This window comes from Ischnura elegans, chromosome X, assembly GCF_921293095.1.
Source record: "Ischnura elegans chromosome X, ioIscEleg1.1, whole genome shotgun sequence".
Classification (NCBI taxonomy): Eukaryota; Metazoa; Arthropoda; class Insecta; order Odonata; family Coenagrionidae; genus Ischnura; species Ischnura elegans.
The window spans coordinates 52092928-52120571 of record NC_060259.1 but is presented as its reverse complement, the minus strand read 5'-3'; the positions used below and the strand labels follow the sequence as shown (position 1 = coordinate 52120571).

Below are 27644 nucleotides of genomic sequence, written 5' to 3'. Positions count from 1 at the left end.
GTCATTTAAATGAGCTCATGAGCGAGTTTATGACTGACTTCGGAGCTGGAATGCACCTTCAAAATTTCTCCTTAAATTGCCTCTCGCGTGCTTCCGAGAAAGCATCCTCCGAACCACTGGAAGACATTTGCCACCGCCCCGTGGCAGCACTTTCGCTCCCCTCCCCTCTCGCCGCATCCATTTAACCGTCGCCCGCCGTCTCGGCCGGCGCCACTCAACCCAAGCCTCCGACAGGGACCACTCCTTACGCCCTCGACTCAACATGTCCGCCGGGCGCACGACCATCTCCCTGCTCCTCCTCTCGCTTGTTTGGGGCCAGAAGCCGCCGCAAACCCTGATGCCTCCGCCGATGCCTCCGCCGCAGACCACGTGAGTGCCGAGTGTGCCCCAAATCCTTGTTGACCCCCCCACGTGTCTACAAGCCCGGGAAGTGGTGGAAAATGCTCGAGACCACGTTGCCTTTGGTTGTTGTTCTTCACAACACTGGGATTCGAGTGCTCGGAATCGTTTTGTGCACAAATATAGATGCAGGATATTTGACGCTGGCCTAAAAGTGATCCCAAAAGTTCCTATTCAAATTACACGTTACCTGGACGAAATTATACATTGGCGATCGCTAAATCGCCCATATAAATGAAACACTTACTTCACGGGCATTAAAACTTCCTCATAAAATGGTTATTGATTCTAGAAAGAGCAAAGTTATTTATTCTTTGCATGCTTGTTTTTTATTCTACATTTCAAACAAAGCCTCTATTAAAAATGAAGTGGAACGCGTTTAGTCTGGGTGTAGCCGCGTGAATCTTGGAGACATACATGAGATGGAAGGTTAGCAATCGACCGCACGAATGCAGCGCCCTTTTTCAGTGAAGATACAATATTTGAATTCATTGTCTTGTGTTCAGTTGGTTTCATTTCCCTCAAGTCGTCCGCAATTTCTTTCAGTCTATTTTACTTGGAATCCTCGTGTGTGTTACGTGTAGTAGAGGAGTGCTGATTGAACGTTCGATGATACAGTTTGGCAGCAAATTAAGTGTCAACCACTCTGAATTACTAGTGCCTATTGTCTTTTTTCAAGAGTATGTGCATAGTTTATAGAGAGAGTTTTTGGATGAAGTGCGTCGTATCATACTTTATTATATTCTAAGTAATTCTATGTTAATTAGCTTCTAGTGGTATTCGATTCACAATGCTTTTCTGCAGTTATGTTATATTTTTTACTGTGATGTAGCTGATGACAGCATAACATACTCATATGCTGTATTTGTTAGTGTCAATTTTGATTTGTATATCAGGAGTTACTGAGTCAACGATTTCGTTTCTGGACTACCATGAAATTATTTGTTACCCATGTAGGTACATAATTAGCCACTATTATTGCTGATAAACATTATTTTCGTCCGGCGAGCTCCACAGAATTATTTCTTTACTAATATGCGCCAAGATTTCATCTGTGTCTATCTCAAAACTGTCAGACGTCAGATGAAAAAACGTTAGAAAAATCTAATTATGAATAATTTAGAATTTTCTAATGTCTTCTCTATTCGACATTTAAATGATATTTTTGTATTCGTTTCACCGGCCGTCTGTAGGGATTATGTTTCCATTTGACTGATTCGCTGATTAAGTTCAAATTATATGAAAGGATAATGATAGAATCAAAATTTATCATGCTTTCCTGTATTTATTCATTTTGCAGAACTGTTTTGAGAGGACTAATGCGATAAATGTCGCGTATCCGAAAAAATATTTCTAAGTTCGGATATGATTGGCATAAATATTGCATATAGTCAAGTACATGTAGTGCTAGAGCTAAGTTTTCCCGAATAGACCCAAAAGACTTACACTTTTGGAAGAATCTAGAGCCCTTCTCTTCTCATTGATTTATGTTTAGATTTCTTCTTGAAACCTGCTTAATTAAAGTGAACCTTTGCCCAGAGTAAATAAATCTCAAATTGAATGCGATATTAGGGGAATAAAATTCCCCCGTTTTTATTATATTTACATTGGACTATGAAGATGATCAGCATAGTTCTCATGTATCCTGATTTCATATTCTTCGAATGCCGTTCCAACGGATTATAGAGTTTTTCCAACGGATTAACTGTCACAATTGTTATGCTTCATTCGGATGATTACATCTCGATTCTTTCTCTGAAAAATCGTTTTTAGCAATGTGTTCTTATGTCTAATTACGCTTGACTATAATTCTAGCTTGTCATCTCAAACGGTCGGATATACACTTGAAAGTTTTCGCATTGCATGAAGTAAATTAAACTTCCTTGGCTTCGGATGGATCTGATTGGCATCTGTAGGATTGTCTCGGGAAGAACTCTCCCCAGTTTCTCTGTGAACCGTCTCTCACGTTCCATCCTCCGTGCCGACGGATTTATTTTTTTGGTCAGCGCAATCAGTGTGTGCCATTGGAGGGCATAAATCCTGTTCTGAAAATCGATTTCCAGGTGAAAAGACGGAAGTGCGTCTTTGGTTTACACGCGTCGGTTCAAGACGCGAGGTGGACCTCGGGAATGGCATGCTGTGCGAGGGTGTGGGGTGGGGAGAGTGGAGGGGGATGAGAGCAAATGGACCGTGGGAGGGGAGGGGGGAAGGACACGGTGGGTGGGTGGTGGCGGGTGAGTCACGTTGTGGAAGGGGATTTCCGCGCTCGTCGGCGAAAAGGTGCGAAAAGCCTCCTTCATATCAAATCAAAAACATTTGCCACACACTATATGATTGAAAGAGTGCTAAAGCTGGCTGAGGTGGATTTCTTTAGCTTATCTTCATCACAATGCCATTAATAAAATTAAAGATCTTATATGCATCAAGATTTGAAAATTAAACTTCAGAACAGTTAATATTCAATAAATGATGAAGATAAGGCAGCGCCCCTAGCAAACGAATGGCCAAAAGCAATAATGCAGATATGATTATCAGCCGCCGTGATACAGAGGGTATTATTCAGGGAAATAATAAAAGTTTGCAAATGCAATACTTGAGGGTGAATTTTTCAAAATCTTGATACTTCCCCTTCTTCGAGTATTACTTAAAATATAAATAAAATTTCAAATGGCAATAGCATGAAAAAAACGCTATCACCTTCGTCATCAATCAGGCCCATCACGTGATCTCGGAGTTAATAATTTCTATCTTGGTTGTGTGTGCATAAAAAAGTAGTTTTTTTAATGTATAAATAGTGGTATTTTACCGGAATGTAGCCGTTGGATTCTCTACGCTGTCGAAAAAGTCTCCACTATTACCATTGGGGGGAGGGGGAGTGTGTTTTTTAATTAAATTCATAAGTCCACCACCGATCTACCGCAACAACCTTGCATCAACATGTACATGCTACCCCGCAAGGCGCCTGAAAAGGCGTGTGGCAAGGGGTGTTAGAACACCAGCCGTTTATACATAAAAAGCAAATGCTTAAACAAAATTACTGCTAGTATTTATTGAAGCCCTTTATGGTTCGGGGGAAAAACAAAGTCTCATATGTATCAGTTATGCAAAATATCTCTCACAACTTATCGCTTCTATCGGACCTGGAAATATAGTGGGGCTCTCAGATGATGTTATCCGTGTCACTCTTAAAGATATCTATTCTCAATTGCTCAGGTAATCAAAGCCTAGCGCGCAGCCTCCGAGTCTCTAGTGGCTCCCAGCGTAATTCGCTTAGCATCTGGGTAACGATATCCACTAAAAAATCATAATTCTTGCGACATGAACTAATCAATTAACTATGAAGTCAAAGCTGTTTGCTCTGCAGAATACTTTCTCTAACTTATTTATTTCCTTTGCCCCATAAACAGCACATTTACGTCCCTTTACAATGGGGAATTAACAATTAACAATGAAGGACATTCACTCACACCTTTGTGCCCTGGATAATGGTAACTTACCCAGGTGGGACTCGAACCCGCGACCTTCGGTTTGGCAGGCGAGGACTTTACCCCGCCGCCACCGATTAAGTTGCAGTTATTTATCCCATATTTATGCGGCAATTGAAGAATCTCTTCTAATCCTACATGGCGAGGCCGAAGACAGGCGAGGGAGCGGATGTTTTTGGGCCGTTGCAATCGGCAAGGGTTGCCTCTCTGGCCGGGGGCAATTTGCAGCGGCGTGAAGCGGGTGGGAGGGGGCGGCGTCCAGGTACGGGTCTCCACGGATGCGGAGAAAGCGTGACACAGCGGCGAGGGTCCGTCCCCGTCATTACGGCCCCACCTTCCCTCTCGTTGTAGCGCGAAACTTATTTTTTTATCCCCTTCTTCAATTCTCTCGCATTTGCCCCGTTTGCGATTTTATGTGTCTTACGCAATGAAAATTCCCTGCTTTTTATCATCGGCTCTGTGTCTCAAACCTATCACTTCTTTCAATTTATCCCCACCACCTCTCTTTTCCTTAAATGCATCCTTTTGGGACATAATTCTTATTTATGAAACGCTGGCCACCGGCCATCGGCACGTGTGTGTATATAACATAGTAGAGTATTTGTGACGGTGGAGGTGAAGACAAACAAGTATTTCTTCATTGGAGTGGAATGTAATCTAATTTTCATTGAACGACGATGAATGTGCCGTCGTCCGACCGTCCTATGCGGGCACTGCCACCCGGATAAAAAATTATAAATGTCGTCGATGATTTGGAATTCATGAAAATTGGACGGGACACCCTCTATTATCATCTGCAAAGAAAGGTAATAATTGTTGAAATACGCTACTGTCAAAACTTAGGCTTCTTTGATGACATGTTGTTTCCTGTAGACAGAGGGTACTATCATTCCACGCGTTTAATGCGAAAGTGACGTGTAAGTGTAGATTCACTAATTTTTTTTCGATACTTAAAGAATGCAATTGCTGATTTATATTAGCTCCACCTTCTCGACGAGCTACAATTTATGATAAAACCAATGCTATCGAAAGCGTTTACATAATTAGTTATTGCAATAAAAAGATGGAATTTACACCGCCTACCATTGAGGCTTCACTTATCTCACGACTGAATTGCACAAAAACCCAAGAGCGCTGTATGACCATATAGATAACAGGGATACATATGGCTTCAGCTGTTAATTTATATCCAAACTCCAAAGTGTGATAAAAAAGGATGGAATTAATTCCATGTAAATGGTATGTTCATATTTTAAGCTTTCCCCCTGTGTGTTGTAAGAATGCACTTGACAAGTTAATATGTTTATGCGCGTTACCATAGCTTTAGCACAAAATTATATGCGGAGTTGCGCAGAAAGTGAGTAAAAGTGTAGCATTCCATTCAGTTTTTACTTGTAATCGTTATATTTCGGAAAAGGTAATTATAACCTGCAATATATTCATTGCTTATTGTAAGCAATCATTAATTATCTGCATATACCCAACCCGAGCGAGTAGTTCGAAAAGCCGACCCAGCGGCGAGAGGGTCCCTACTAGCATAACTTTGCCAACTTACGATAGTGAGCGCTGTTGTCGAAACCCAAGTAGTAAGAGGAATTTCACTGTCACGAATATTGCAAATAAGAATCGACGATTCGCGTCTAAATGTGTCGTCACCCACCGCGAGTTAAAATGGGTTTACAAAAGTCGCCACTCGCCATCGCTGAAGGACAAAGTGATCCGAGTTTCACGTTGAAATAAGGTATAATTAGGGGTGTTAACCTAAATTTATATATATGATGATGTTGTTTATCAAATTCATAGCTTTTCAATACTATTCCTCGCAATTAACAACATTGTAATGCAAAATATTGGAAAAAAGGGGACCGCAGTGTACTCATCACCGCGTCGCGGACATTTTTGTGAACCAATTAAAATTCGACCGAAGTGGCAACAGACTTAGCCTTCTATGGGATGGAATTGGGCCTCCTCTACGCAGTCCTTTTGTGCATTGGAAAATGTAATCACAGGATCCGCTCAAGTATTAAGTTAGACGATTTATACAATTTTAAATTCAGCCCTCCCACTACGTTAGACAATGATAAATTTTTCCCACCCCAACTCCACCGCTGAGTCTAATATCCGGCTGATATTTTTCTCAAGTCTTCATTTAATGCCGAGAGTAATTAATAAAATGTATTATTTGTTAATACTATGTAGAATTTTAAATTATTGTCATACAAAACTCATCCAATTGCGGTGCGCAGATCTCGTGTGACGTTTTAATTTTTTCCGAAAAGTATCTGTAATTATACTTAATTTTTTTTCGGGTTACTATTGAAAATTCAAGCTGGTACACGTAAATGATTTAAAATTTCAAAACTAACTGTAACCAAGTCCCGTTACAATTTCCTGGTACTCAACCCATTACGGGAGTTTTTCTTCCTGTCATTAATAGTAGAAGACTGTACTTTTGTTATTTAAATATTCTCAAACTTACAGAACTTGGGTAAACATCGAGATTTCACCTCTGAAAATGCGTTCGATATTTTTATATGCATTTTTTGCTGCCCATTCCAATAATGACGTTGATCATATTGTATCACCTACATATGAAAAATGTGAAACTTACAGAAAGCATGCTATTGCTCATTCAGAACAATAGTCGTCAGTAGGCACATCTGCTTCATTACACTCCTCTTTCTCGTATTCCAAACATTTAAATCTAGAGAAAACGATCATACTTCCAGTATCAGCCGACAGGCACCTCATCTTCTTTGCAAATCTTCCCTAGAAAATTATTGCTGGGTCAGAAGAGACCAGGGGTTTCAGGCAGAGGCCGTGCAAATATTAGTAACGAGGCAAAAATACGTTATCATCATAAGTCATAAATCCGAAGATTGGTTTGACACAGCTCTCTCATCCGCACCTACCTGATATTCTTTTCATATTCACGTATCTCTTCTCTTTTATGTCCTTAGTAACTTGTCCTATGTAACTCATTTGGAGCCGTCCTTTGACTTTATTCCCGATCGCTTATCCTTTGATTATCGTCTTCATGTGGCCATCATGCCTCATGCTGTGGTCGACTTGACTATCCCGTCTTGTCCTTTTGGGTTTTCACAAGACTTATCTTTTATCCCACTCTTCTTAGCCCTTCCTCGTTGCTCGCCCGGTCGACCAATTTCATCTTCACCATCCTACTGTATCACCACATTTCGAATGCTTCCACTCTTGACTTTTCTCCTGTAGTCAACGTCCGTGCCTCGCTCCCGCAAAGAAACATGCTCCATAATCTCATGCATTGTTTCCTTGCCCGTGCGTATTTTTTAGAGACCTTTTCGGGGTTTTTCAGGTATTCTTTGTCTTTAATGTTTCCACATGGTAGGTACAAATTGCTGCACACCCAACTCTCTGAAACATTAAAGATTAAAATAAAAGATGATTCTTTTTAGTAATCTCCTCGTATAGAGTACATGTAGGAGTACTTTCATAAGTAAAACATTTATATTTTTCCCATCTGCTGCAACGTCCTGCCTACACCGCTAACCCCCTGGACACATAAGCTTGCGGATGCATTCTAATAGTGAAAATGTCATCGTGTTAATAACTAAATTTATCTATATATATAACCTTTTATAGTGAAACTTTGTAGTGCTACACAGGCATATGAAGTTAACGCAAAGAAAAAATGATTAAGGTACGCATAAAAGGAGGACGGATATATTGGTAATTTTTGAGGAAACACGGTAAATAGTTATTATAACGTGAAGGGGAACAAAAGGTCAGTTTATTATAGAAAATGGATTCGCTAACACGTTGAAAGGATAAAACCACACGAGTGTGCATGGATATATAGCTTGTTCAATCAACTTTTTTCTTAAAATCCTGCAAATTAAATTAGCTTTTTTTCCTTGAAATTTCAGGCTGTGTATTATCTCATCATTTCTCAAATTATTTGAAGGCATTTGCCGCATGTCATATCGAAAAATTCCCTCAATTTCATTTACTTTCTCATGAAGTTTTGCGAATAAGAACAAGTAACGTCACCCGAAAGTGTCAATTGGAAACTGTTTACGTACGCTTCGAGTGACAGAATCTTATGGAAACTTATCTTGATGGATGAACCATCTCAGAAGAGTAGTGAAGGCTACTCGGGTGCTTCACCGGAAAATCTCCTCAATGGCTCTTTGCCTAAGGCAGCCAGGGATCTTTTAAATCTTTTATTTCAGAAGAGTATATTTCCAACTGTAATTATAAAGACACTAACGCTCAGGAACACTTGTATTGGTGAATTTACTACACACCTAACTTCTCTTTATCCAATCCACCCCTAAGTTTACCTCTTTTGAAACTTTGTCTTTTCATGACATGTCCGCCTATTCCCTATACCTGGTCACACCGTGCGGAGTTAAAATAATGAACACGAAACAAAATCGGAATCCTAGTCACAAGTCGAGAGTTAGAAATTAGTGGCTGTCGTGAATACTCCGACGTGGAATATGCCCAGGTACCGCCTGTCTCTCAGAAAAAGGCCAGCTAAGAAAACGTCCTCCAGTCCGAGTAGGGAGGAAGTACTTCCCCTGCATTTCCGCCTGCAAAAAAATGCTTCCGGCTCAGCACCGTAAAATTTGGTTCGTTAAAGTCCATGCATCAATGATTACCTGTAACCTTCAATATACGCTCGCAGCGAAGGAATTTCCAACTTTTTGTAAAGCTTCTGTTGGCTCTCTCTGAAGTTCCTTCTTCTTGAATGAATATAATGTCATAACGTAAAGACCATATTGGTTGTGTGCATTACTTAAATACGAATGAGAAAACTACTTTTTAGTCCTGACAATGCTAGCGTATCGGAATGCCCTTCAGCATTGTTTCTTTGACTGATTTTTCAGTCTAGTGTGTCGGAGGTCAGCTAAACGCCGACAACTGCCTTAATTACAGCGCTAAAAAAGCTGCATGTGCGGAAACATCATTAGCATTAAAATTTTAAAGGAATTTTCGCTTTAAAAAATCGTATCACTAAGGGAGCAGATTATACGTATTATTGGGAGTCTAATCCCTTAATTAAATAAATTTAATTTCTCACATGAGTTTGTTAAACTCAGAGGATATCACGGACGCCTAAAAACTGGAAAAGATGGAAACATTGCGTATTATATATCTGACATTTATTATACTGAATAATTTCCATAAATTATAATTTAATACCAAGTATTTACCCGTTATTTAATATACAGTATTTAAAACTTGTCACGCTGAAAATGAATGTTACAAGACTTATTTCATTTTAGTTTGTATGTGTTGCTGTGTTTCTGTGGAAAAATAACTTTGGGAATAGCAGTGAAAAACCAGAAAAGGCAATGCGGCTGTATAAAATTCCCCTTTTCACGCGGCCAATACTGGCAAGAATGACATCGGCGAAAGTGGGGAAGAAAAAGATTTCCAGATATTGCTTTTTCTAGAAACCATCCATGGTAGAGTGCTCCTTCGAGCTTACCCACTATGAGGCTCAAGAGCGGTGAATATCCCTGATTTGCGGCATGACTCCGTGAATTGTCCATAGGAAAGTAAATTTACCTGAGTTACACGTCCGTTAAACTATTCTCTCGGTGCCATATCGTCATAATATCCTCAGAATAAAATTTTTGGTTACTAGTCCAAGTGTACCAAGAATAAATCTAAGATTTTGAAGAGTAAATATCTAAGCGGTCAACTGACTCATTGCGAGTCTTTCGTATGTCTTGCTTTGATTAGCAGGGTCGTGACACGCAATCGAAAAAGCGTTCTTAATTTTGTTGCCACGAACCTTTTTCATAAATTTGTGCTAAATGCTGTTAAAATCTTTGCAAACACTTCTGTAAAAATTTCCCAGGCCAAATATTCCCCAAAAATAACATATTGTCCACCTGTTGTCAGAATTTGTCTGAAAAAAAGTGTTCTTTATTTAACCACGTCATCTTATTCATCCCACCCCATTTTAACCATCTTTTACGTTAAATAGACAGGGTGATAAGAGACAGTATTGTATCACTTCTTAGCCAATGCTTGCGTACCCTGACTCTTCGTCGGTAATTCATTTCTTTAGTAAGTTTCCCACATACACCATTCTTTCCAGTTTACTGTGGCTACTATTGGTTACTCCCACTTATGCAGTCTGAGCCGTAGAGAGAGATAAGGAATGACGACCTATTAGTCTTAACGTGAATTCTGAAGAGTAATACTTTTGAAACTTCATTAATGACGATTTTCTCCGAAAATAAACTTAATTTTTGCCAATAAACGAAAATCCAATGTGACGATGCGCCTTTTTAGGAAATCGTTAGCATGCTAGGGTGGAATTCTCTCAATATAGGGCACCTACAGTCTTTTTAATTATGGCAACCAACATTTGACAATTGTTACCTTAAATTTTCCACAAAAATTTGCTTAAAATGTCTGTTTATAGAGAATTAGGTGTGAAATCAATGAAAATGAGCAAATGGTAGAGAAAAAGATAAGCGATATTGTACGTACTCTTGGATTATTTTATTGTTACTTGGATATAGTATTTCGCTAAATACAGAGGATTAGGTGTTGGATCTATTCACTAGTGCAATTGATGCTGAAAATACGCTGGGGAAAATTCAGCCGCCTTCATTAGATGCTTGCAATTTAAGTGTGCATTTGAGTCCTCGTAAAGAGTATCAGTTGCCAAACTACACAATCGGGAAAATTATTGATGTGTCTTCTTTCGAATTGCGTCCTACCTTTAGCCGTTGGAAAATATTCCGCTAGTATTCCTCCTTGCATCGTCAGGGTTTATGAACTTAGTTTTGAAATATTTTCAAAATGAAATACGTGGAAGTCTATGTATTAATTAGGACACTATACTCACCCCATGCAATTGATATGTAATTAATGTCCACCTTTGCCACCAATAATTAATCATAATGACATGGCATGGTAATATTTGAAAAACGCCTGGTAAGGGGTGAAATAGGGTCGAATCAGTTATGAACTTCATGCTGTGTGACATACGCCTATTTCTGCATAAGTATTGTTATTTTCCGCAAGCATGGCGTTAATTCGATTTATTTTCGATGAATTTGCTGCATTAAAAGCAAGACTCCATGCAGTCTTCGATTCCATGCATAAAATTTTAAAGCTTCTTAATTCCAAAGAATAGGTACGAGGGAGATTCTAAAGCGATGGCGTTCTGCTTCGTTGATTGTAGCGCTGCTCAGTCATGATTCTTGATTTTACTGAGTTCTTAGTTATTCTAATTCTTTGATTTGACTTTCTTCAACTTGCAAATAACTGATCGTATGAATTGTTTTATCTCAAGCAGAACCTTAGAAAATGTCTTGAAATTTCCTTTCTTAGTCATCTTAGACCACATTCACTCATGTAAGGCGATATGAATCATAATCATGATTCTGGTATTCCCAGTTACTTAATCTAAGGTTAATATTTTGCGCGAATGTGATTTCCTGAAAGCTTGATTTGCGAAATCTAGGCCCTTACATGGTCTAGCAATGGGCTACACCAAATTCATTATGCGCCGTAAAGTTTTATCTTTACATTGTTAAGCTCCATCTGAACTCGTGTTTTAATCTCAGTGTATTATAATTTGCCTATTCTCGTTAATTCCTTCAGTTGCACCGTATTGAGAGTGGGACTAACCGTTTTATTTCTCTCCTTTCAAATTCTTACGAACGTTCATATGCATTCGTTTCCTTGAAAAGCTCTTGGGGAGCCGGCATGTGATTAGTACATTTGCAATAACTGAGGTTTTTTTTCGTTTTTCAAACCTTGAAGGAAGGGTGATACAGATGAGATCAAAGAAAAGACTTGGCAAATGTATAATGAAAGAAAATGTTCTCGCACTGGTATACCCTCAAAGAAAAAGCGTCCAAAATCTGACTTCTTATCCTGAGGAATATAATAATGTTGAGTTAACATTTATTAAGTCCTAGCGACGTAATATATGAGATTTAAATAGCAATATTTAAACGGATAAATACGTTAGATAAATATATTTAGAGATTCTGGTAAAATCAAAAAAATGAACCATAAAAAAAGAGGTAGATAACAATAAAAAACAATTCACAATGTACAACAAGATAATTCAAGGTTATAAAATGAGTTTCGCAAATCGTTTTTTACTCTCAATGCAAAAAATTGGAACATAGCTGTAAATAGGATATGAATGATAGATGAGAATTGAATAATCTCAGATATATTCATTTAAAATTCTTTACTCATTTTAGAGCCTCTTATAAACTCTAGTGCAATGTTCTGTACTAGAGCCTCTAGAGTAAATTTGTTTCAATAGTACCTTATTGTTAATCATGAGCCATGATGACACTATCAAAAATGATTCCTCTTCCTTTAATTAAGTAGAAATTTCCTGCAACTAAAAATAGCTATTACTAATTCGGAATAAAGATTCCAGCTTAATTAATGAACTTAACATTTTTACAATTACATGATTGCCACGGGGCCAAGATTTATTTTACAGCTTTTGGCTATTTTTCTTGAATTTTAACCATTAGTTCAAAGAGATGTCATAATTATAGCGAAGTTAATGAATGCCCATCGGGTTAAATTTATGTTGAGCACACAGCAGATGGGAAGTAGATTAACAAAACTAAATTAATGCTCTTCACTCCGGAGCCTCGATCGTTAAAAAGTCTTCGTCCGTGTTCCGGCGCTCTGGGCGTGGTATGCCGCCCCGCGTGAGTGAGTACAGCGCATCATCTACCAACTCATTTAACACCTCATTTAATTAATGCCACTTTCTCCTCATTGTGGTACATAAACCATCTCGAAACAAATGTCAGCTTTTCTTCCGGCACCTAAATTGAGCAGAAATGCAGTCATTGCATCAGTAAGCTGTAATAGGGACATTGCTCATTCATTGATAAGTATTTTTTCGTTTTCCACTGAGTAAATTATGAGAAATCGTACCTTTATTTGACTATGAAACCTTGCAAGGTGGGCATTTTGAAGAATTTTTTGGTGAGCCTTAAAAAAGAGTGAATACCAATTTCATTACCCGTTGTTACATACAAAAACTTTATTTGAAAGTAATGCATATATTCATCAAGTTCCTTTCGACTCTCGATGCAACAGTAATCTCCTTCCATCAGTAAAGCTATTTCCACCCACAGCAGTTTCGGCAATGTAAGGCATCCTATGGAATATTTTTTGGGCAAATTTCTAAAGGATATGATGTGTGCTATTCCTATTAAAGCATAAGTATTGTTTTTTCCACAAGTATGGCGTTAAGTCAACTAATTTTCAATGCGTTTGCTGGATTACAACCAAGAATACACACAGTCCTTGAGTCAATACATAAAATTTAAAGCTATGGCTAATAGCTATGGGTAAAGGAAATTTCATTTCTGCTCCTGGAGATCCAGGTTCGAATTCCGACTAAGCCAAATAATTTTCCATGTTAATAACTTTGCAATCATGCGCATGATTGCTTACAAATCACTTGTTGCATGCTGCACTGTGATTTCCTAGACAATAATATTATGGTCAATTATTTTTTGGAAGATATATTGCACTTGACGCGAAATTATGCTTCTACAAATGGCCTGCTGAACATCTAGCGTTGCCTACTTCCGACTGCTTGCATTCATGGAAATGAACTTCAATTAAAAGTTACTACCTGGGTGATTGACTCAGCAGATGATATGGGAAAATTATATGCAAATGGGATGCAATACGTTAGCTACTTCCGACTGCTCGCATCCATGAAAATGAACTTCAATTAAAAATTACTCCCTGGGTGATTGACGCAGCAGATGATATGGGAAACGTATATGCAAATCATCATTCTTCATCATTTACATTCTTTCTGTGACCACTAATAATCGCGTTATTTTCTGCCAGTAAGTGACAGTGAAATCTATCCAGAGCAGAGGGAAATTAGGGCCATGAAATAGCAAAGAAATTCATTAGTAACGGAATTTTTAATTTAAACACTTAAGTACTTGGCTTTTATGCTCCCCGGAACTTAGATACTTATAATTAACTATATCCCATTTTGATGGATGCTAGTTGGCAGAAATGAATCGTGTAATCCACTACTTTTTCAATTTTTGCTTTCAATTGATTTCGTGAGGGCCATGAGAGTTGATTCACCTCGATAAACGTGTTCGTAGTGGCGAGAGATCTTTTCCAAAGTACATACATGCCAACGTCATTCACATTTAAAGCGGCGAAGTGACTTCTGTTACGGGAACTTGTTGTCGCGTGAATTACTTTTCATTCTTCTTCCTTGTCGCTTGGCGAACGCGAGGTGGGAAGACTGCGTGAAAGGGTTCCATTTATATGCTGCAGTTTTTCTATCAAAAGAATCTGCAAAATATTAATTAGTAAATAGCGAAACCCAATTTGTTACACAATCGGTCAAGTGGGGTCAAATTTAACCCAAATATGTTTCCTAATATTTGCAATTAAACTTTCATGAAATGACTTAGTTAATCTAATTGATTTAAGTTTGCTGCAGTACAGATGTTGGAAATAAGTTTTTAAGCCATATTATGACGTATTCGTATCTGTCGTGCGTCGACAATATTTTGAGGTCAAATTTTATGCATGTATTTAAAGTTATATAGCGTTCTTCAATGGCTCAAATTAAAGGCTTATGATAAAGTTACATGTGTCTATGTTCAGTATTTTTTGCAAAATAGGATTGTGTGTATTTGCTGGTTTTCCAAAATCAAAGGTATGAGAGTGAAAGTGATATCGCAATTTGCAAAATGCGAGTGCGAGGGACGGGAAGTATGAGAAATATTTTTTTCCGTGGCACTATTACTTTCAAAATTCGGTCCACAAGACCGGCGGAGTCGCCTCGTTATTTTTCTGAAGTCGACTTTCGCGTATTCTTAATGCTTTCCATCACTATTGACTTGATCAGGTGGTGCAAAGACAGTAACTTGATCATTTTATCCACGCCAAGAGTGAAAAGTCCTCGTGACCCTCTTTCATAGCCAAAACATTCCACCTTGGAAGAAAGCCGAGGAGCAGTTAAGGTTTTTCTTCTACAGTGAAATTTTCCGCGAAAAAAATTACTGGGCTTAGCCGGTATTCGAACTTCGATCTCACGATTGACGGTCAGGTTTGCAATTGGTTACACCACCAAGCCAAAATAATGGTAATCTGACCGGAAGTCGGAAGATCCGGGTTCGAATTCCGGCGACACCAAATAATTTTCCATGTAAAATTTCACTCTTGGTGTGATTGCATTCAAAGTCACTTGTTATATGCAGTTTTGTGTTTTCCTGGATGTCCCGCTTTGCGAGAGGAGGAGAGGGAAATATTTTCTGAGTCGTCTTAAGATCGCCGGAAAACCGAATGCAGTAGAAATTATACAATACAATTTTAGAGTAAATCGGAGAGGCTAAAATAAGAGACAAAGGCATCACACTGTCTTTGAGTCGCTCATCTGAATACCTTTCGAAATTTCCACTTAGGAAACTCGCTCACCCTTTAGTACTCTAGTAATACTTTGTAGTGTTTCCCGAAGGTCTTGATTCCAACATTCTAACCGAGATTATCCACACATATTGCAGATATGGAACTCTCACTGCTGCGAACCATAAATATATGGCCTTATCTCTTAAATAAAGGCTATAATCGTCTATTAGAGTAAATGATTTAACTCATCTTCAATCTTAGAGGCTAAAAATATCTTTCGGTTATCTTAATCATATTCTCCCGATTCTACGGTGATAATATCTACTACGGATAATTTTTTTCTGGGAAAAATAATTCCATTCATTCTTGTGAGAAAGGGAAACCATCCTCTACACCGAAAGGTGAATTACCAATGCATACATATCACCCTGAGTAGTCGACAGTAATCCTTTATTTGGGTTCATGAAATTCTTGCCATCCAAATTTTTAGCAGTGGTTTTATCTTGCAGTTTTCTAGTATCGGAGATATAAGGCGAGCAAATCACGTATAACTATATTTTTCAACAAAAATGAAAATATTGCAACTTTGTACTTATTGACAAATTAGGTCACAAGATAAGTCGTGATTTAGTACGTTATCCATTCTTTGTTTCTACGACAGACTGGATATTCACCGAGGAACGTGGAGCTCAAGGAGTATAGGATATAAGAATTTAAGGCAATCTCTAATATAATGTTTATTCTGAAGAAGTGAGCATTTGAAAAGAAGGAATAGGAAACTGAGAAGCAATTTTTTATTGCATGAGCTAATATTTCATCGAATTCGTCACTTGAAAGGTAAGACGACTCTATTCTACTCCAATAAAAAATGATGGATGTATATATCAGGTAGTATTGATAATTGTAATAATAATAATAAAGTGACTTCAGGGTTAGATAAATAAGGCTATAAAACTCAAATACAAATACATTAAATCAATTAAAAATATTTACGGTTATAAATGTAGCGAAAGGTTTGAATAGGGTCAAATTTGTAGGATTGATGATCCTGAATCACTCGTCACTTCTGATTTCACGTATAAAATTTATGGAGAAGATTCTAGATCGCCTCTAATGGGCTTTTGGTGAAAAAAATACATTCCCAAAATCACCTCAACTAGAGCTAGAGCCAAAGCCTATATTGAATTCCATGAGCACCACTTTGAGAATAATGTTCCGGGAGTGAAAGGTGTATGCTTGTCAGTGAGAATTCTCCTGAGAAAATAGAAGGTATTGGGACGGTTTCGAAATCGAATAAATTGTGTTCCGGTCGATCAAACCACTTAGTTGCGCAACGGAAACAGAGGCTTTTCTTCCTGGATCCGCGTGCTCTATGGTGGAACATGATGATGCATTTTCGAGGGTTACGGAGACCTAGAAAATTAACCGTTGGTCTTCATTGTGGTTATCATAGCACGTCTAGTAATATGCCTTCTAACTGGCCTTCAATGGTCACTAGTTTGCGGGAGAAGTGTTTCGAGGTCAATATCAAGGCTTTACCTGAGTAGTTCTGGAATTCCGAATGCTTCCTAATCAGCAAAAACGGAACGAGAGAGTGTCAATGGCAGGTAGGTTTAATGGTAGAATTTAATTGAAATATTTTTTCAAGCTTGTTGAATTCGCGTTGATGACACGAGGTTGAACTAGGAAAAGTGATAGACAGTTTGTCAATCTTTCAGTCACCTCCAGATGAACGAAGTTCTAACCATATGGAGGGAGAGTTCTTAAAAAGCAGCTTAGTTTCCTCAAAGAAGTTTATCGGAACACTACCGTTTATTTAATATCCATGAGTTAAACAAATTGTAGAAATGAAGAAAATGTGAAAGATTAGTACGTCCATCTGTGGAAGCAGCCCGGGGCGAACGGCCATTGTAAAGTTCCCGAAAAGTTATACCAGAAAAGTTGGCTGCAAATTTCAACTAACTGTGATTATTTTCTGGCATTAAAATATTTTTTGAATTGATATAGAAATACAGCATGTGTCGTCAACTTACTTAGCAATTATATGACTCTTTCAATTGGTTTCGTGCTAGAGAAGGAATAGAGGAAGTATACATGGAGTATAAAGAAAGGATAATCAAGATAGAAGGGAATGGATAGAAGTACAGCAAAACTCGCTAATAACGAATTTCAGGGGACCATCATGCTATTTTGTTATTAACGGGATTTCGTTATATCCACAGTATAGGATTTTGCCTTTTACATCACAGGATTTGCGGTTAATATTCCGTAAATAGTCTACATTTAAGCAACAGATCCGTAACAATTAACCATCATCCCACCCTTTCCATCAAACGGCTGTAAAGGGAGAGATTTTAAGATTAGAATTATATGGTGATGGGCACACGTGAGAAAAACTGATTATGAGGTAAGGAATGGTTGAGTAGCAAAGATGGCTTTTATTTCTTTATGAAAGAGGAAACAATTCCCCAAGGGACCATAGAATAGTTCGTAACGGGATGGTTTCGTATCATCCGTACTCGTTACGTGCGGGGAAATTAACATTGGCGGCCATGAGGAAGTCCAAGGGACCGTGACCTCACCTCTTTATAGGTGGGATTTCGTTACATGCGTTTAAGTTGCGAGCGAGTTTTACTGTAGTAATATTGTTGTTGCCTATGTACATTCCAACGTCCAGCACTGGCATCCCACTCCGGGGTCAGCCCTTTAGGAAATGCACCGAATAGGTCTCCCAGACGGTTTGGCTCAGATGTCGTCACCGGTTACGCCTTCAGCGCGTTTCCCGGGGACAGAAGGTGGGCTCCGCGCCGGGGAAGCTGCGGCCCAAGGTCTGCGTCCTCTCGGAAGAGGCGTGGACGGCGGCTGCGAAAACTCCGCGCCCGCCCGCCTTCAAGAACGCGAAAGTGAAACGCTCCAGTTCACGCTTCTTGTCGCCTGCGTCCGTCCTCGCGGGTCGCGTTTTTTCTTCCCTCGCGGCCGGTGTCTTTTCAGCCTGCCGGCGGGAATATCGATGCTTTCACCTCTCTTGTTTCGCCGCTTGATCGCCAACAATGGCCGTCGGGAAGGAAGGAAAAGAAATTGCGTGTGCACTTGGGCATGAAGGTATTCGTGAGAAATCTATATCCCTCGAGGGAGTCCAAATTTGATTCTAATCCGCCGTGCATTGCTCCCTTCTCTGCCTCTGAATTTCATCAATTTAATGGATCGATTGCGGTGGCTGGAAAAAGAAGGATCCGGTGACTTATGTAATAGCTTCATTCCTGGGAAAGTGATTTTTCGCGTTTTTTCGTATCGGTATCTTATGATTGCATGAATTGGTGTACGCCTGGATATTTGCCTCTGGTGTCATGTGTCTTGGTGCACAGTTCATGTTTAGTTTGAATGTAGTCAGCGGGGTAAATTATAGATGAACATTTAAGATAATATCGTGCACGGTTCAAATGAGACGAAAGGAAAGGCGTAATAATGATTGAACTCATCCAAGACAAAAAATTGTTCAAGAAGACTTCCCTTCCAGCTGACATCCGTGATATTTCAAATAAATATAGCTATGCAGATGGTTCAATGGGAACTATGAAGTTACCGAAGAACAGTTGCTATTATTTTGATAAAAATAAAAACCATGCAATGAAAACACTTCGTCTTGATTGGACTTTTTTGGCGATCTCTATAAAAACATAGCTTTTGCTCCTGTATTGCTTGTTTGAATTTATTGGGCTTTTGAAACTAGCTTCATTGCGTTATGATAAACACAATTACTATTCAAGTCATGTAAGACTTAATGTGCTGAGAATAGAAGTAATAATTAGGCTAAGGGCTATTGCTTATTTCAAGCAAACATCGATCTTTTTCATCAGTGAACCGTGAAATGCTTGCTTTGAAATAATGTCTTTGTTTAAAGGCGGATACTATTTCGTAACTCAACCGTGGGCATCCATTTGGAAGGTTCACATCACAGTCGTTAAATGCAAGTCCATCGGATCTTTGTTGCTCAGTCGTAAGATTGTTCTCAGCGTAATATCACGGATCATCATCCGCGACTTCCTTCCTGGAGTCACAATTCCAGCCGCCCCGGGAAATGATCGCTCCAATGTCCTATCACGTACTTTCTACTTCCGGAATATCCTCCATTGTCGCTCCTCAGAAAAATAAGCCGCTCCTACCCTCTCTTTCCCGTGTTTCTAAAGTTTGAGTGTGGATTGGTTTGAGTCAATGCTAAAATTTCATAAATATGTTTGACGAAGCGTCACTCATTTGCTATTTTGTGCTTGAGGTAAAATTATTGACTGAAATCTTCTCTTGCGCATGTTATTTTCATAAAGGAAAATTTGTGACGAGCTCAAATGAAGTCAATACAGCCTATCGTTAGTGATTCACCGATTATCTTTACTTCTTAGCAATCTTTAACCTCGGTTAGGTATATATGTTTCATGGTACACTGCGAACTGACTATTGCAGAATCAAGGGAAATTAAATGAACATACGAACCAATAGTATTGGTTGGTTTATTGGCAAAAATAACTTCATTGCTAATGTTGGAACATGGTATGTAATCTTTGTTTATATGTGCAGTTTGGCTGAAGACATAAAATAAAAGTTTGCATAGTATGCCTACAGTTGCGTACAAATTGGGCTGTAATAGGATGGATAGTATAGTCTGCAAGGTCTGTATAAATGGTCAGTATCTGAATGGAAATTAAGTTACCTGAATATTATATTTACATATCAAGACCTGATTTTCATTAGTTGCGATGGACCTCGCTTAGTAAAAGTTACCTTTTTCATATGCAACCTCTAATCATGCTATTCTCTCGGATGTAAATTAGAAAGAAAAATAGAAATCAATTGAACGAATAAAATAGCCACCATAAGGAATCCATAATTTCATTAGACTCGCTGAAAGACTATTTAACCATCTTCGTAATATACATACCATTTAATTTACCAAAAAACTGATTAATAGCATTTGATATATTTATTTCTTCGAAAATATAAGCAAAAATTTTCAAAGAATAAAAATTTTGGTATACAGAGGAGCTTTTCGTAAGCTGTAAGACGGGCCTATGTGTAGGTTTACATATATATGTGTGACTAGCAATATGTTGAAATATAAATAAGTTAGAATAAAATATATGCCAGCATTTCAAAATGATTTGTCTGAAAAAGTATATTTACCGCACCAAGATACTCATTAAATACTTATTCATCCTTGAAGGCATTAAATCATACTTTTACCTTCTATTGAGTTTACCATACTATTGAGTTGCTAAGGATAATGTCACGGCTTTCGAAGATTTCCCGAAGGTAAAAGTATAATTCAATGCCTTCAAGGATAAGTATATACGCCTTGATGTGGTAAATATAAGTTTCCTGGATATCAGACAATGACAATAATAATTAATTATTATTGTTGTTACATTATCAATTTATTAGAGTTAGTGAACTTTGGTAAATATACTTTTTTAACAAATTATTTTGAAATGCTGGCATATATTTTATTCTGACTTCTTTATGTCTAATAATATCCAAACTTTCTGGACATTCCCTTGTTATCCCGGATTTTTAAAAGTCTGTATCAGTGATTTGGTACGAATAAGTGTCATTTTTTCCCTTATGAATGAAAAATTTTCTAAATGTCCTAAAATTTCATACGAAATATCTTGGAACCGTGAAATTCCTTCTCTCTGAAATCTTTACACGTTTTCTTAAGTTCTTCAAACAGGTACTTGCACTATAATTTTGCATACTCCCGTCACTTTTCTCCATTGATCAAGTGCTTTGCGTTCGTTCGATATCAATCCTCATGGTTGAACAATTCTCTTTAGTTAATTTCCCCTAAGGCATGCGATGATATTTTGAGGAATGGTGGAGAAGGAACAGTGGAGAGAAACCAGGCGTCGGCATTAGCCAGCTTCTAACGAAAGGCTCCGAAAAGACTACCGTTTAACGTCCAATCCAACGGACGTAGTGTTACACTTGAGTAGCTCTCGACACAGCATTCAATTAGGGATCCAGTAACCGATGAGAAATCTCTGCCGTTGCCGGGATTCGAACTTGAGCTCAGGGAGTGTGAAGCCAAAACTCTAGCCACTCCTCCAACCCGACTCCCATCTACTTAGGAACAATATGAATACCTTTACTGAAATATATCTGGTTCTGGGAACTTCCTCTGGATACAAGACTACTTATATACTATGTGCTAATCCTAATTTTAAAATGCACGTATCATTCGACAAATACGCACAAATGTCAATTATGCTAACGAAATTTCTATTGAGTATAACTCAAGACACCCCTTAAGATTTTTATCCAATTGAATATTCCAAAAGGTTTCCATTTTGAAGTGAGAGAGAGCCGAAATCAATTGACTATTAATGGAACTTGGAATGGCTGGTGTTTTGAGTGCTTGTATTATAATTTAATCCTCTAAGCTGGCTGCCATATTTCTTTTGCGTAGAAAGCCAATGAAAGGATCAATGTCTGAAAGAGCTTCTGCTTGTTTCGAATTGTACGGCGAGTCACAAAGGCGTCACGCCTCACTTACTTGACTTTTCCCTCTGGTCTCTACCACAACCTTTCGATTTCTCTCCATTATCGCTAATCTATGTCTGCACGGTAATCTGAGTACATAATTTTTTTGGCGCCTCTATCACGACACCAAGTGTAACATCGTCACTCACTCAGTGATTCAACAAAAATTTTGGTTTGAATTGTTGAGGGTACAGCATATGAATTTACCCATTCGGGCGGGCAATTCCTTTCCCTGGGCCACCTCGCCCTTCGAGTATTTTGGTTTGGGGGTGTCCGAAGGTTTCAACTGGGAACTGAAGCATATTGACCGGTGGCTCAACGCTATACCCACCGGGCTACCATAACCCTTTTTATTATCATTATAAAATTGTAGAATATCTATAAAATTTTTAATCGTCCTTGGCAAGTTCCAGAGACATCCCTTCTAATCTCTCACTATTTTTGGACGCTGATGATGGTAAGTGCTTACTCAGAGCCCATACTGAATATATGTGTTTTTTAACATGTGCTCCTAATAATTTCGACGTTGTAAGGCTCAATCAAAGGTTCTCCAAGTAACACTTCGATCTCGTTATTTTATCAAAATGTCAGTTATACTGCATCGTTAGCGTAAATATTGAACAATATTTTCATCTTATGGCAAAATTTAATGTATCAACTTGGTAACTAATAGAATCGCTATCAAGTTTTACACTTGAGTTCTCAGGTTGTTTCAGCCTGCGTCAGCATGGTACTCGGCGGTGGATTAGTCCGGCCCCCATATCTGTAATTACTTCTAAGTGGCATATTCAGAGTATTACTACCCTTATTGTGGACGCTTATGCTTTGGGCTATTATGCTAGTGAAATTTGTTCTATAATGCAGAATAGGAGTCTCTTCACGTGTGATATGGTTTTAGTTGCATAGAAAATAAAAATGTGTTATAGTTATATATCTATACCAAAGCCATAATGATGGTCTTTCCTCGTATAAAATAAATGAGAAAATTTACGTATTATTTTTATCTTGCCTTGTGAAGATTTTTTTTCAAATGCATCGAGTGGGTATATTTGGCTACAAATGAGCAGATTTCATGTATATTTAAAGAAATGTTCTTGCAGCCAAAGATGCACACGGGCCCAATAAATTATAATGCTCCTTAAAGCTCTACTTAGTGCTTGCGGGCTGATCGCGAATTATTGATGGGCTTGTATCAATTAAATATTTCATTACCATACAAAAAGGAGCCATTTAGTTTCCTTAACGTAAAGATCGAAGATGACGTTATTATTGAAATTCGTATTTCCTTTTCGGTGTTCCCAAATTACTCATGTACAAATGCAAATATTTATTAAAGGTGTATCAACGGTTAGGAAATATTTACATGAATAATTTCACTCCGTCTTGACCCAAATTCTCTCTCCAATTTGCAATAACACGTATTCCCTTTCATTATATCTATGAATCTACACTCTTCCACCCCTTCCATTCTTGCTAATATCCATATCCCTCTCACTCATTTCTAGGATCCCCTCCCATCCTGGTAATCGCCCCAATCAGACCCTCTGTCTTCTCCGTGTCTCTTCTAGAATATTCCACTCCTCACCCACCATATCCATCGCCTCCTCGTTCCTATTCTTCCCCTTCCACTTCATCCCCTACATTCTTCACCATACCCGCATCGTGAATGCCTCCAATATTTTCTATTCCTCTTCCCTTAACGTTCACGTATCCGCATCTTAAAACCCTACATTCTAAAACAGAGTCTCCACTAGTTATTTTTTTCACGTTCTCAATTAACGATCGTTTCATCAATTGTTTTCCATTCATAAACGGCTCCTTTCCTACAGTTATTACGTTCTTGGTATCCGTACTGATGTAGACGTTTCCCTAATGTGCTGCTCAAAGTTAAATTGATCCTCCTATCTCCTTGACTATCTTCTTCCTATGCATAAGCTCAGTTGCCTTTCTCGCGAAGCTTAACAAAAATGAATCATTTTGGTCTTGGGCTATTGCAATGTAAAAGCCTGTACAAAATTAGCAATGTTTACGGTTGTCTTGATCAACTTTCTGCAGTATTTACCGTCAATAGTAAGTTTATATGATTGAATATTGCAGCTCTAAGAATTCTGGGATCTATCAAAGCGACTTAGTAAGTGAAAAAGTAATGTGCAAGGAATCTCCAATTGGGCGCGTTTTTATCAATAGCTGCATCTTATTTGAACCGAGAAATTTCTCTATTTTTAAGGTCCCAATCTCTGCATAGAGATAGCATCCAAGGTCGTATTATTTCGAAATCCCTCAAACGCAAGATCATTTTAATATGCGAAAGTTTATTATTGCCGAATGAACACCTTCAAGTGTAGCAATCCGGCGAACTATTATGGTATGAATCAATATGTTTTTAAGTGTCACGTCTAGCTTTTAGCTGTCTTCATTAATGAAACGTAGAATTGGATTGGTTGTACGTGAGATATCAATCATGTTTTATGTCGTCTTTGATGTGCATTGGAATGTTTCCACGTCATTTGCGGAACAAAGAGGCTTGAAAATGCGAATTAGTCTTATTCCCCGAAAATCGTGCGTCAAAAGAAAAAAGCAAGTGGAAATCATCTTTATTTTGCCGGTATAAGTACCTTGTCCAACAGAGAAAGCACGGCATCAAGTGAAAGTAAGTCACAGCAGCTATAGTGGTTTTAAGCTTCTGTGATCTGAAACCGAAAGTCGAATACGGGGAAAGATGAGTTTGGCGTCGAATGTGTGCAGGTCGTTGAATTCTCAAGCGGGAATAGCGATTTTGGTTAAATTATCGCATTATATTTTGACGAGCGCTCGATTTTGCCCTCATTTTTCTAAGCCCAACCATGGTCTTTAAAGCATGCGTATTCTTGCTCTCGTGATGTAACTGGATTTTTTACTCAATGTAAATTGATCCCTGCTACCATAATTTAACTTTCTGTTGTGATCATTTGTACCATTATGCCTATTCCGATAATTTTATCTTTTTCTCTCATTGTACGGTGGCAGTGCCATTACAGATTACTTTAAAGGAAGTTTAATTCTACCTATATTATGAAATTGGATATTTTCCAAAGAGCTAAAGATTAAGCGGTTATCAACGTTCTCGATTTTAGTAAAATGATAATAATTTTCTCATCGATAAAATGGAAATGACATATTTTGGATAGACGCAAAAACGTATTCAAGCGAATGAAATATTTCCAGAGAAGATCATCCATGCACACTTCCTCCTTTCAAGGTATTTGGTGGCTTTTCTAGGCCAGAATATTTCCTGCCGACGATGTTTTAAATCTTGTGTGACAATGCACAACTGCAAAAAGTTGCCGCCCTTGCCTTTCACAGCTGGTTGCATTGTTTCTTTGCGTGCAGAAATAATTTCCCTTCACTAACCTTTAATTTCAATGACCTGAAGCTATGTCTGCTTAAATGAGAAACATTAAAATCCGCCAATATACATTTGAAAATATCACGCCGTGGTCACATTATACATCAAATCCCTACAGCGCACTCTCTTCAGAAAAACACAATATATGTATTTTTTTCCAGCTAAGGAAACGCGATGCAACACTCCCTGTGTATTTAATCCAACTTTTAATAGCCCTCAATCAGTATCTTTATGGATTTTCATGAATGCTTTAGAATAACTTAAATAATAAATCACTCCAGGACTTTCCACATAGGTCTAAGGCAGGCTATGAGTGATTTCTGGATCTCAGTAATAACGAAAAGCAAAGGAAGAACAGTCCAGATTATCACATACCAACCCCTCCCCACCATTGAGCTATACATAGATGCGCCTTTTCAGAATACATCATCTCTGAAAAGGTCATTGGCAACGGAGAAGAAACACTATTATATTACACATATTATGCGGTGGGGGTGTTGGTTCCTTTACCTTGGCCAGTTTTCACTTCGAATTCGGACTTTTCACTTTCAGGATTTTTCTTTTGAGGGGTTCGATGGCTTCGCCGGGATTTATGAATCCGGGACAGTAAGGTCATCAGCCATTGCTTTCTTTGGGGCTATAGCCTCCCGATATTAAATAAGATCGAATGTTTTCAGAACGAATTATGTTTTTCAGAGTTCCAACCTTTACAGAACCATTATTTGAACAGATCCTGTAATTTTTATACATTTGTGATGGACGGTTCTTTTTTCCAACTATTTCCAAATAACATGTGGCCTTTTGCTCTACCTTCTACACCCTGCCCTGTGCCAATATTTTCAATGAATTAATGGATATGAATTCCTTAGCAGCAGGTCAGCCGCTACATATATTATGATTCCTGAGCTCTCAATTCAATTTTTGGGCTGCAGCAACCGTTTAGGCCGTTTTACACGGTACACGGAATTGCGCAGTCTGACGTACGTGTGAAGGCGCAATCAAAATTGCGTCGTGTAAAGCGGTGAATTGCTAGAACGCATGCGAGAATGCGTGGATGCGAGACGGCAAAATAGCCCCTGCTCTAATTTCGTTCATGCATTCGCGCAATTCCACGCCATTTTAGAAATTAATGCAGCTCTAACCTGCGCAATTCCGTGTACCGCGTAAAACGGCCTTTATACGCGGCTGTAAAGGTACTTTCTTATCACTCTGGAAGTGTTATGTTGGTGTTGAAATTGCGTTATGGAGAAAAGTTCAAACAATTTTCATCCTCACTGATATGCTGGTTTAAACTGCATTTGAAATGAGTGATTGCAGAAGTTACGGGGCCAATACGATAAGGAAGAAGGTAGTTAGATATTGGGCGCGCTCTGCATTCTTCAATGGATGTAAACTTGACATGATTACCGTGCTACGGGTGTCATTTTTGACTGGAAGTTTACTCCACTTGACAGATTTTCCGTCTAGAATATTTTTTATTCACTAAAATGTATGAGTTAATTATTTCTTTAAAATTATCTGATTAATTACCTAATAATAATTCACGAAGTATTTTTCAAATCTATCGATTAGGTACATACATATTTACTTACCGACCTAGGATATACTCAAGACTCTCCTCAAATTCGTCGTGCCAGTGATGAGGTATCACCGTCAAGAATAATTGTTTCAGCATTTTCTCATTCATCTTTTTTCGAAGACTACTCTTCTACTGCCAACCTACTTTTATTATATGGAGTAGTAATTCAGATGTTCCGCCATAAAAATGTTTTATGGCATGGACAAAAAGTCGCCACAAGCAGACTTGCAGTCAATAAAACAATGTAATAGAAATTATAGCCAACATTTTATATGTCTTGTATGTGTTCTCTTCGATCTTCCTGACATTTTTAACATTAAATATGCGATTTTCACGCATGGCAATTTTTCACTCCTATTAACTTCGGAGATACTGGTATTGCTTAAAATGTCTAAATTAGTTTAGCTTTAACTTCCTCGGGAAGAGAAGACGGAAATAGAAATTAAGTCTGACAATTGGTTATTGATTTAACCACAGTTTTATGAAGTCACTTTATTATTTGTTTGTTTTTTGGCTTTTCTGTACGTGAAAATTTTTTCAACTTATTTTACCCACTTCCCGATTAGCCATCGACTTTAAATTTTCATTGCCGATCAGAACCAGATGACAATGCATTCTTGCACTATTCCTAGGTCTTCAGAGGTACTGTGTGCCACAATTGTCGATAGTTAATATTCGAAGAGATCGCTCAGATGTAGCGTAAGTTTTAAAGATTTAATTCTTCGATAATCCACGAGGTGTCTTATGGCGCAACGGATATTGCGTTGGAGTGCAGATCAGAAGTTATCAGTTGCGACTGTTCGCTTTGTAGTTAATCCTTCCTTACATTTTTCCTTATGATTTTTATAAGTTGGCCTTGAGCACCTTCCATCGC

General features: G+C 38.3%; 1 protein-coding gene across 2 annotated transcripts in view; it reads left to right on the top strand.

Moving 5' to 3' along the window:
- The first annotated feature begins 226 nt into the window (after positions 1-226).
- The window catches only part of LOC124171399 (von Willebrand factor D and EGF domain-containing protein-like), a 54519-nt gene continuing 27101 nt past the window's right edge, over positions 227-27644 (top strand). For both annotated transcript variants that reach the window (XM_046550573.1, XM_046550572.1), the window contains exon 1: positions 227-369. In XM_046550573.1, coding sequence (XP_046406529.1) covers positions 263-369 — 107 coding nt within the window. In that variant the 5' untranslated portion in view covers positions 227-262. The remainder of the gene's footprint in view (positions 370-27644) is intronic.